Source organism: Dromaius novaehollandiae, chromosome 8 (assembly GCF_036370855.1).
Source record: "Dromaius novaehollandiae isolate bDroNov1 chromosome 8, bDroNov1.hap1, whole genome shotgun sequence".
Lineage (NCBI taxonomy): Eukaryota > Metazoa > Chordata > Aves > Casuariiformes > Dromaiidae > Dromaius > Dromaius novaehollandiae.
This window is the reverse complement of record NC_088105.1, coordinates 11459252-11470893: the sequence shown is the minus strand read 5'-3', so window position 1 is coordinate 11470893 and position 11642 is coordinate 11459252. Positions and strand designations below refer to the sequence as shown.

Here is an 11642-nt window from a genome sequence, read left to right as displayed (position 1 = left end):
ACAGCCCTGCTCTCTATCAGAGGAGATTTCTGGGCCCCTCGATTCACATCATTCTCCAATGAGATGTTTCAAGCAGAATTAACATTTATTTGATTGCTAAAGATGTAGACAAATTATATATAAAGTTGCTTAGTCATGATTATAAAGAACAACAGGCTTTCAGAAAGAGAGTCAAACAGCTGTCACTTAAGACAGGCAGTGATCTATCACCTATGTTAGAGCCTGCTACCAATCCTGTTGTGCTCTGTCCTTAGTATGCATGTGGAGACAGTCTGCACGGCCACAGCTGTCCCAGAAAGCATCAGCTGACCATCCCCACAATATCCTGCCCCACCTTGCGGGAAAAAAAAAAACCAAAAAAAACAGAAGTTCTGCTCACAAGTGGGCTAAAGGGAGAAAGAAAAAAAAAAAAAAAGAGAACAGTCCCACCCTTAAGGCTTTTATCTCATCAGGGAAGAGACAGAGCCTACAGCTATGGGACATCAACATGTCCAAGAGCTTACATGTGAATTGAGTAGGGTGATATCTGTTAAGATGCCAAAACCAAAGTTGACTGAGGGTGGAGGACAACAGGGTTCAAAGCACACAGCGGGGGGGGGGGGGGGGAGCAGCAGCCTGGGCTGGGTCTCTGCCCCTGAAAAGCCTGTGATAATGCTTCACTAGCAGCACATGCTACTGATGAAAACCCCATTGCTGCCTCCTAGTTTGAGGTTCCCACCTCCAGAGATGACAGAGCAGAACCACAGACTGAGCCCCATGTGCACATTCCTCCTTGCAGGATCAGGGTGGCAAAACCCCACTCCAGCTCTGCCCCTCCTTTCCCCCGAGGCACTTACAACTTTAGAGCACTTCTTTATTGCTGTGTAAATGATCCACATCTCCGGCTGACAGGCAAGAACTGACTGATGCTCCCTTGAGAGGCCCTAGAGCCACTAAAACACAGATTCCACATCTCCCATCTCCACACAGACAGTCTTCAGCTGTGAGTAATACTCGATGGCTGCCCGCCCATTCTCTCTGCCAAATCCTGCAAGGACAAACCAGACGTGAGAGCACAGCTCCACGCAGTGCCAGGCACCACTCACACCCTCTCACCAGCACGCAGTCATACCAGGGAGCACATAAGCCATGCGCTCAGTGCTGGTGCAGCGCTACCCCACGGTGGCATTTCTGATCATCCCCAGAGTAATAACTGGATGAGCTCTGCTGCAAGCAAGGCCACGTATATTAAAGCTCGTCTCCTTGCTTTCTCAGTACAGAGCTGTAGTCGAAACTTTAGCTTCCCTATCAGCTCCTAGCATGGCATTCATTTCTTCGAGGCACAGCAGAGTGCCCTGCTGCCCCACCAAGAGCCAGCTCATCTGCCATCACAGATACAGGCACATCCTCATCCCCGGTGCACAGGCAGGCCTGCTTTGCCTTCCCTGGGCCAGAGCTTACCTGATGCCTTGTATCCTCCGAAAGGCAGTTCCACAGGGCTGATGTTGTAGTTGTTAATGAAGCACATTCCAGCCTTGAGAGCAGCCACTACCCTGTGAGCCTTCTGGATATCCCTGCCAGAAAAGGGCCGTTCAGCTGGAGCGTTCCCTTCCATCCTCTCCTCCCAAGCCTGCTGGCCGCCCCCTTTGAGAAAGGCCACAAGACCCCCAACAAGGTCACCAGCAGGTGGTTTCTGGAGCCTGACCTGCCCTACTCTTTCTTTGCCTGCTCAAAGGATGTGGCACCTCTTCCCAAGGACATTCAAAATTGCATTTGAGATACAGAGGGCAGAACGAGATCAAAGCAGACTACGGCAGGCGGGCAGCCAACAGCTCTCCCTGCGCACTTTCAGAAGCGTGGCAGACTCCTGGTGCCCATCTCCTGGAGATGCAGGAAGGCAGCCAGCAGGCCAAGTATGGACTACAAGGAGTCTGAAGGATGGCTGGGCCCACCTAACCCTTCAGGACAAGCTGGGAGGAGATGTGCAGTCATTTACAAAGTCCCCTTCTGGCATTCCTTCACCCTAGCTTTCCTGGAGGAGAATATCCACGCCCATGCCAGACACTGCAAGAGGGGCATCAAGTTGCTGCAGTACTTCCCCTCCCCAGACTGCTTCCCACGCCAGCCACACTCCCCAGCTGTACCTGGTGAAGACACCACCTGCCAGGCCAAATTTGGTGTTGTTGGCTCTCTCCACAACTTCCTCCTCCGTGTCAAATGGCAGGATGGACATGACAGGTCCAAAGATCTCTTCCTTCACACATGTCATGTCATCTGTGCAGTTCCCTGGAAGCAGAGCGCACATGCTTCAGGAGGAAGAGTTGGTGGCTGGGCCACTATGTTCAGCAACCCCCACAGCCTCCAAAAAGGTACTTGGCCCCGCACAGCCCCCGCAGCTTGGCTATCAGAGGAGGAAATCACATCCTGAATTTCAAGGCAGCAGAGACACTAGCCATGTGTGTCCTGTCAGACCTTCCAACAGCAGAGATTTCTCTGTGTGCAGTTTCTTACATATCTGAGCTATTTCGACTACATCTATGAGTCCAGATGGACATGGAGAAAGATGGATTACACTGAACACAGCTTTTGCTAGAAGGGACTGATCTCAGCAACATGGTGTCACTATCCACCCAAATAGAAGACTGCACCACCATGAATAGGAAGGATCATACCTAATATGCAGGGTTGCATGTAGTAGCCGTTCTCCAGCTTTGGGTCATCCGGTACATACAGGTCCCCACCACACAGCACCTTTGCCCCCTGAAAAAGAGCCAAGCAAAAGGTAGGCAGGCATGTCCAGGAGCATCCTGCCCAGCTGCAGCAGCTCTGGCTGGCCCCATATACCCTGCTGGACTTGCATTCCTATCAGACCAACTGTGCCTGTGCCCTCCCTGGTGCCTCTCCAGGTCAGGACTGCCAACAGACCAGGGTGGGCTGGTGAGTGCATCCACCACCCCACTGGCTTCCAGCATGGAGCCAATTCATTACCAAACCCTCCCAATTCAGGAGGGGGATGCTGCAGACTTCTCCACCTGACCGCAAGGCAACAAGGTCTGTGCTGGAGCTTTACCGTATCCTTTTCCAGTGAGTGTGGCTACGGCTGCCATGGCTGGCAGCCCCAGGACCTGCAGCCCATCTCAGTCACTTGCAATGTGCAGCGCAGGGCCATGAACTCAGTCAAACATGTTCCCAGTTGCTCTGTTTTTAAAGAGGCAAAAGAGCTGTAACTCAAGTCAGCTCTGCTGACCCTTACTGACTGGCATGTTAAATAAAGAGCCTACAGCTAATCTCTACCACCCGAGGGCTCTCAGAGATGATGGCCAAATTTAGCTTCTCACTTGTGACACATCCTAAAGATCCAAACAATGCTGATTTGGGGTGCAAGTCTCAAAGGGACCAACGTAGGTTGGAGGGAAGCAACTAAAACTGGAAGCAGATCCTCAGCTGGCATCACATTAACTTCCACATCTTGACATGGTGTGAACTCCTTCATTAGTGAGTCAGTCAGTCAGTCCCTTAGCACTCCACTTGGCAAGAAACACCCTTCCTATCAGATACACTGCTTTGGGGATGACAGGTTTCTCTTTTCCTGCCCCACATCTCCCTCTGCAGCCCTTTTCCTGTTCCCAAATCCTAGTTTACCCCCTTCCAGCTTTACTCGCACCTCTCCTCTTCCAGCCCATCTTCCAAAATGGGTAGTCATACAGCTAGTGCTGAAATTTAAGGCATTTTTAGACTTAAATGAAGACTGAGCAAGTCTTATTGCTATTACCAAGATTGTTCCCAGCAGCCTGCCAGTTTGGGTGTACATTGCTGCCTTAGATGCCTTTCATCCTTACTAAGCTCTTTCTGCAACCAACAAAACTGGAACGTGAGATGACAGCAAAATATGCAACATATCACTACGGCTTATAAAAAGCAACCAGCCCAACTGTATGGATTCTCCCATTTTACACGCTGCAATATTGAGTATCCCACAACCTCTATAGCTTCACAACATCAGGATCTGAAAAGCAATGTCATCTTCAACTCCAGTTCAGAGATGTGCACTGGGTCACTTTTAATCTAGTGACTTCCAAGACAGGTAATTCAATCACAACAAGAAAACCCTTACCTGGAAGTAATTCAATCACAACAAGAAAACCCTTACCTGGAAAGGCACAGGACAGGGAAGGCAGCTGCTGGTCTGTGAGTCTAACAACAAGAAGACATTTCTAGGCAGTCCCAAGGCAGTATCACACTCTCACCTGCTCCTTTGCCTGCTTGATAAAGCCCTGGACACGGTCCAGGTGTGGCCGGTTAATGAGGGCTCCCATTCGTGTGTCCTCCAGAAGCGGATCTCCGATTTTGATTTTCTGGGTGCGTTTCACCACCTCCTTTGTGAAGGCATCCAGTATTTCTCTCTGCACGAACACCCGCGTGCCGTTACAGCATACCTGAGATACGGGATAGGACACTCAGAATAAGACACACGCAACTCCGCAGTCCTTCCCTGCAAGGCTCCTGCTACAGAAATGCTCAGAGAAACCCCTCCACAGCAGCTAGCACAGCCAACGTGTCCCGGGGGCACTGAAGACTAGCTTGCCCTGCCTGCTCACGGCTGCACTCAGCAGTCCGTGCGAGCCCTAAGGGTACTGATGCCACCAAGCGGCAAAAACGTATCAAGCCACCAGCAGGAGATAACGAGCTGACTGCTCAGTTCCCACAGGTGACCCAGCTTGCCAGAAAAATTGCACAAAACCTGCAGCACGTGTGGCGATCCCAAAATCGGGACGGACAAAGCCCCTACGGGGCTGCGGCTCAGCACACCAAACTGGCACCTACCACCTTTCCAGGGGAAACTGGCACAGTCTCTTCTGACCAGTGTGCTCCAGACTGCAGCCTAGGGCACAGGAGCAACGCTCTTGGCTGAGTACCCCGCACTAGAGGGAAGCTCCGCTTCTGAGAAGACACTGCATTAGCTACGGCACGCTCGCAGTGAGATGCCCTTTTGCAACTAGCTTCTGCAAGAGGTTCCCTTCTGAAACTGCAAATGAAAAAGGGCAACTAAGATGGGAGTTTCAGGGCATCCCTCACTGCCCAAGGCTGATGTAACTCGACAGCATGGCTGTATTGCCCAGTTTCTTCCCAAACCAGCCCCACAGTGGTTGGGACAGCTGCGCTTGCCCTGCGGACACGCACCTCGCCCTGCGTGAGGAAGTTGGCCATGAGGGCTCCGTTCACCGCGTTCTCCAGGACACTGTCCGAAAAGATGATGAGAGGGGATTTGCCTCCCAGCTCCAGGGTGACTGGTTTGATCCCTTTAGCTGCCATCTCCATGATCTAATGGAAACAAGGACAGAAGGGACAAGTGACCCACTGACAGAAGAGGAGACTGGACAAGTAAAAAAGCAAAAAAAAAAAAAAAAAAAAAAATTCAAGGGGCAACATTTCCCTTCCTCCAAATCATAATTTATTTTTAGAAGATTTTTAAGGGACTTGAACAAATTGTAGGTGACAAATTCACAGATACTAACCTTCTGCTGAAAAGAAGGTATTTCACATGCAGTTCAATTGAACTATTAGTACCAGAAACACTCACATACTTTCACAGTGCTGCTCTGTTTATATGTGCCCTCCTCCCTATAGAGATACCCCCTTCGACAGTTCAGGGAGACCTCGCTGTGATCAGGGGCTGAGCAAGTGAAGGAAGGTGGCTAGCACGACAAATCCCCAAGTGTGTCCCCAAGTGCAAAGGTGCCCTTACCTTGACGCCAGTTGGCACACTGCCAGTGAAAGAGATTTTGGCCACGTCTGGGTGCTGACAGAGGAACTGGCCAGTGGCCGCTCCACCCTGCACCACGTTGAAGAGCCCTTTCGGCACACCAGCCTCCGTGAAGATCTCTGCCAACCTCACCACCGAAATGGGGGTGAAGGGAGAGGGCTTAAAGACCATAGCATTACCTAGGGGAATCCAGACAGAAGCAAGATGGGGTTAAACACCCAAACTGCTTTGGGGGAGAAGTAATGAATTTGTCTCTCCAGATCCCAAAAGACCCCTCAGAGAGGCGGAACAGTTTCAGCTGAACACTGCAACCACTGAAATGGCACAACTGCACCTTCCTGCTGGGCAGAGCTGGGAGATACTGGGCAGTTGGTCCTGCACTGCACTTCCACAGAGACCCTTCCTCATCCGGTACAAAGCCAAGCAACCAACTTTTTTTCTGAGGCATTCCTTGTCCTCTTACCATCTGCTGTGTTTTCATTTCCATTTCCCCTCCCTTCATGCAAGAGTAATTGCCTGAAGGCTCCTCTAATCCTTCAGTACCTCCTCAAGGCACTCCTAGACTCAGTAACTTTATCCCCTGCATCACTGTGCCCCAGAGGATCACTTGGCTTCAGGAGAAGTTTGCACGGGGAAAGGGTCTCCATTACCACAAGCCAAGGCTGGGGCAGATTTCCAGCAGGCAATCTGGAAAGGGTAATTCCAAGCTCCAATCCCAACACACACGCCAAGTGGCTCTCTCCTCGTATATCCAAAGGATCCCCCGGGAAGTTGGATGTGTTCACCTGCAAAGAAAAAACAGTCAGAAGGTAGAGAAGAACAAAGCCCCTTCTTGTCTTATCAGAGCTTCAGGGGCCAGATCTCACTCCAGAATGGGAACATGCAGCTTTTACCCCAGCAAATTCACTGAAGGCACACAAGCACACAGCAGCGCTGGGTAGAGATCTCTGAAAACCCTTCCGAGATCTTCAAAAAAAGTAGCAGTCCATCTCTTAGAGAAACCAACAGCAAAGATCTCTTGTGCCATGGAAGATACCAGGAAATGCAGGTAGCAGGACAGAGGCTACAGACCAAACTCAAATAAAGTTCTCACCAGCAAGAGATCCTGCCAGTCCTGCATAATACTCCAGGCACTGCCAAGATATGTCAATGTCCACTCGGGCTTCAAAGATGGATTTCCCATTGTTGATGGTTTCCAAGTTGGCAATTTCTTCCCTCTGCTCCTGTGAGCACAGCACAGTGACAAAATGTTAGAAAAGCCTGTGGTAGTGCTGCACAGGGAGATAGCTGCTTCCCAAGCATGCGAGTCCCAAGCCAGGCTCTGCCACCAGTACCCCTAGTCCTCTCCAGAAGGGATGTTCCCAATTGCTATTTATCAGTTTGCCAGTGGTGACGGGCATCACCCGTTTATCTAAAACATCAGTAAATCTGAATTGACAAGCAGCCTGGTAAACAGTGATTAGAGTTCACAGAACTAAACTAGGAGGAATACCAAAGTGCAAGATCAAAATGAATTTGGAGGACTTAGTGAAGGCTGGACAAAGCAACACAGCTGGGAAGTGTCCTGTACCAGATCATTTCTGAGGCATAAATACCACTCTGCTGTGGAAGTCTGGCACAAACAGAAATGTGGCAGAAAGAGAAAACATTCTTTTCATCACACACACACACACACACACACACACAGGGGAAAGGAAGTACAGTTTCTTGCAGATCTGTGCCTTGATGGGGATTCATTCTGATGTCCAAGAACATGCATGCTTGCAAAGGAGTTTGTGATAAAGCTAGCATATTTCTACCCTCTCTCCCCCATGCGTATTATCTGGTGTCTAACAAAAATACAACATTCCTGTGATTTCATTGCTGAAACAAGACACTGGTCACATGACAACAGTATCTGAGAAGCTGGAAGTTTGACAGAGTGACACTTGCGCAATTCCAGCTTTGAAATCCCATGCAGTGAGGCCTAACCTTCGGGCGTGCAAAAAGAGTTTTGACCCTTGCGAGATCTTGGCTGGATGGCTTCGGTTTTACGTCTTCTAACAGGATTAAGTAAACATGGATCTGCACTACAAGTGTAAGCAGTGGGGCCCAGAAATTCAAGCTGAAGTATGTAGCATTTCAGAAAGGGGACTTTAGACAGAAAAAAGGGAAAAAAAGCCCAGTAAAGGCTTTACACAGCAAAGGTAAAGAATAAACTGACTCTGAATAGTAGGATAAGGCTGGCCGCCCTGCCCATGACAACCTACCGTCTGTACTGGTCAAAGGTGATTTTTAACCCCTGCATTTCTCCTGGAAGCACAGCCCCTGTCAGTCACGCAGCAGCCACATTAATCCATGGGAAAGCTCAGAGACGCCCCTCTCCAAAACAGGGGCAAGCTCCCGCAACATACCCGAATGATTCTGGCAGCCTCCAGCAGCACCCTGCTCCGCTCCATGCCCGACAGCTGACTCCACACTTTAAAGGCAGCCTTTGCACTCTGCACAGCCAGATCGACCTCCTTCTCCCCAGAGCAGAGGAGCTTGCTTATCACTCGACCTGAGCACATTTAAATGGGAAATAAAATGTAAATCTCAGGAAGAAAAGTACAGAAGAATACAGCTCATCTGCATTTACTCATTCCTGCATTGCAACCTGAAGATTTCAGTGGGATCGCTATATACCAGGCTACAGAGCTTCGCGCTATAGTTCGCAGTAGTTCCCAAAATATGAGACCCATCGAGATCCAACTGATTTGTGGTTGCTTTCTAGAAGGGATACTGCCGTTCAACTGATCTGAATTAAAAGATCTGCCATTCTCCACAGTAATGTTCTAGTTGTTAATTAACCTTGGCGTTACAAGTTTCCTCTATTTTCCACTTGAGTTTCTTATATTTCAGCATAGTTAAACAGTCTCTAAACTGATCCTGCAGAAACCTAGACAGCTCGAACACAAAATGCAATTCAACCTGAATTTTAAGAGGCAAGTACTAACGTGCTGCAGGTTGTTTTTGTTTCTTTGTTTAAATCAGGTCCTTTGCCAGGTTCAGACACTCAGGTTTTTACTTTGACCGAGAACTACCACCATTTTCTGCCAGAAGGATACCGACAGGCCTGAGTTGCAGAGGGAAATGAAATGCAAGGACCAAAATACCAAGAGACTCGGGATGCCTGCACACACAGCCGTTTTCCTAACAGCATCAAATGTTGGTGCTCAGGCACCGGTGAGACACTGGTGGGGACACCCGGGAGAAGCCGAGGGCACGTGTCCCCTGCAGGAGCAGGTCCCGCCAGGCAGGGCGGCGCCGGGGGTACCTGTGGCCGGCTCGTAGACGTCCTCGCTCTGCCCGCCGTCGACGGGCTGGACGCGGGTCCCGGCCCGGTAGTTGAGGGGCTGGTGGAGGGTGAAGGTGCCGGTGGTGCTCATGGCGAGGCTGGGCAGGAGGGAGCGGAGCCGCGGCAGCAGGGGCTGCAGCCTGGGCAGCGTCAGCATCAACCGGGGCAGCGCTGTGGGGGGAGGCACAGGGCTCAGCACGGGGACAGGGAGCCCCCAGCCAGGGGAGCCCCACAACCCCATGGGAGGGGGCTTTATAGCCTCACAGCAAGGATCCCACACACCCGGGGGGGGGGGGGAACAACCCCAGAGCCCAACGCAGAGGGGACCTCGCAGCCTCACAGGAGGTCCCTACAGCCCCGTGAGACGGGGGACTCTGCAGCCCCGCAGAGGGCTACCCCCTAACCCCACACTAGGGGCATGCAATAACCCAAAGGGGAAACCACAGCCCCACGAGAGCATGCAATAACCCGAAGGGGACCCCGCAGCCCCACAGGAGCATGCAGCAACCTGAAGGGGAACTCCACAGCCCCACAGGGAGACCCCACGGCCCCGCAAGAGCATGCAATAGCCTGAAGGGAGACCCACAGCCCCACATGGGCATGCAATAACCTGAAAGGGAACTCAGCCCCACAGGGGGACTCCACAGCCCCACATGGGCATGCAATAACCCGAAGAGGACCCCACAGCCCCACAAGAGCATGCAATAACCCGAAGGGAGACCCACAGCCCCACATAGGCATGCAATAACCTGAAGGGGAACCCCACAGCCCCACAGGGGGACCCCACAGCCCCTCGAGAACATGCAATAACCCGAAGGGAGACCCCCACAGGAGCACTCAATAACCCGAACGGGGGCCCCAGCCTCCCGAGGCGGCCCCGCAGCCCTGCAGGAGACTCCCCCCACCCGGGCCCTGCCGCACCCCCCAGCCGGGAGCCCCGGGCGCCCCCAGCCCCGCGGCGGGGCAGACGCCGCCGGCCAGCAGAGGCCGCGCCGCGCGCTCACCGCTCCGCCGGGCGCCGCGCATGCGCACTGCCGGGCCGCGCCGCTCTTACCTCGCGGCGGGCCCCGCCCCCCACGGCAGGGGGAGGCGGCGCGGCGGCAGCCATCTTGGCGCAGGCTCCGGCGCCGCCCCCGAGCTGCTGCTCCCGGGGCGGAGGGGGGCAGCGCCCGGTCCCGGCGCAGTGTGGAAGTGAGGCCCTGCAGGCCTCTTGTGCTGCTGGCAAATAACGTGGGCGCCGCAAGGACGCGGCCCTCCCAGCACCCACCGGTAGTGCTGAAGTTGCCAGCAGTCCAAGAGGAACTGTCTGCACATCATGGAAACACGAGCGCAGGCCGTACGCAGCTCTTTGCCCCAAACGACTCAGTACGGGACCTGCTGCAGCAGGAAAGCAAACACCCCAGCACCAATGTATTACATTATTTTTTACATGAACAACAAAGTACCTGCTGTTACATAAGACAGCAGAACAGCATGATATGAACAGACACCTGCCTTCCTGCTTCAGGGCACAAACCACTCACCTAAGGAAGATTTACTAGAGACTTAAAAGGTCTTAGTCCCCCTCTGCCCTGGCCATCACCACTGCCTTGGGTGCCATTTGCTGCAAGCAAATGACAGTGATTTTACCTCTGTTTGGCTACACCACCTTCGCACCCTTGCCCATCCACAATGCAGCTCCATCTATCCCAGCCACACCAACAGAGCAGCTCTGAAAACCACCTTCCCAGCACAGGCAGATTTCACAACCACCTACTATGCAGTTTCTAAAACATTCCTGTGTAATACCTTTTAATAGCTACTACCAGGGACAGGATCCCAGACTACACTGCAATTTACAAAAAGTTTTAAAAAAAGTGCAAATGAACAGGTCTGAAGCTGAGTGCAAGATGATCAACAGAGCACTGTGTGCAGTGAAAGAGCAGCAACACCCCTTGCATCACTGGCCAGCAAGTCAAACCTCTTCAGAGAGGTGACTGCAGTTTTTTACCTTGATATGCACACACAATTTTTTTTTTTTTTTTTAAAGTTATCCATGAAACAGAACTGAGGACATCTCATCTTCCCCCAAACTAGAGTCTTCACGTACTCATAAGTTGTTTTTCATAGGACTTTGTCTATTCTTAGAATTCAAACCTTTAGTGGCCTAGGTTAGGAAAACTGTTCTTCTCAGTTTGTTATAATGATTAACCACCACCAGGGAATGATTATATCAAACCTGGAGGTGACAAGAGAAAGCAAGCAGAATCTAGCAACAGATTGATAATTTTCAGATAACCTTTGGACATGCAAAGGCTTCCCTCCCCAAGGGATAAGTGCGGTGTGATGCAATACATGCATTTCAGAATACGCAACAGACTTGCTGAGGGCAGAGTCTGTGCAACACTATCAGGCAAGTTTACTGTACTACACATTTCCCAATTCATTAAGGTGCAGTTTGACATTACTCTTAATCAGATTTCCCTGTTAGTTCCCCACCCATCCTGTTGGATCTGACAACCATATGCTGCAGAATAAACTAATTCAACAAAGCTGATCCATGAAGAACAGAGGTTGGGGTGTTTCTGGCTAGCTAGCCTTGCC

At 51.5% G+C, this 11642-nt stretch overlaps 1 protein-coding gene across 2 annotated transcripts; it reads right to left on the bottom strand.

Moving 5' to 3' along the window:
- Nucleotides 1–66: 66 nt before the first annotated feature.
- Nucleotides 67–10148, bottom strand: ALDH9A1 (aldehyde dehydrogenase 9 family member A1). Of its 2 annotated transcripts, none has more exons than XM_064515662.1 (12): nucleotides 10064–10148; nucleotides 9039–9230; nucleotides 8137–8282; nucleotides 6837–6966; nucleotides 6394–6528; nucleotides 5726–5922; nucleotides 5161–5301; nucleotides 4227–4415; nucleotides 2652–2739; nucleotides 2124–2265; nucleotides 1441–1553; nucleotides 67–1027 (listed from the first exon to the last, which is right to left on the bottom strand). In XM_064515662.1, the coding sequence occupies exons 1-12, from the start codon at nucleotides 10083–10085 to the stop codon at nucleotides 933–935; spliced, it is 1590 nt and encodes a 529-aa protein (XP_064371732.1). In that variant the 5' UTR covers nucleotides 10086–10148; the 3' UTR covers nucleotides 67–932. The 2 variants fall into 2 exon arrangements, with proteins under 2 accessions (XP_064371732.1, XP_025956782.1); XM_026100997.2 differs by having other exon boundaries at nucleotides 9981–10064.
- Between the last annotated feature and the right edge of the window lie 1494 nt (nucleotides 10149–11642).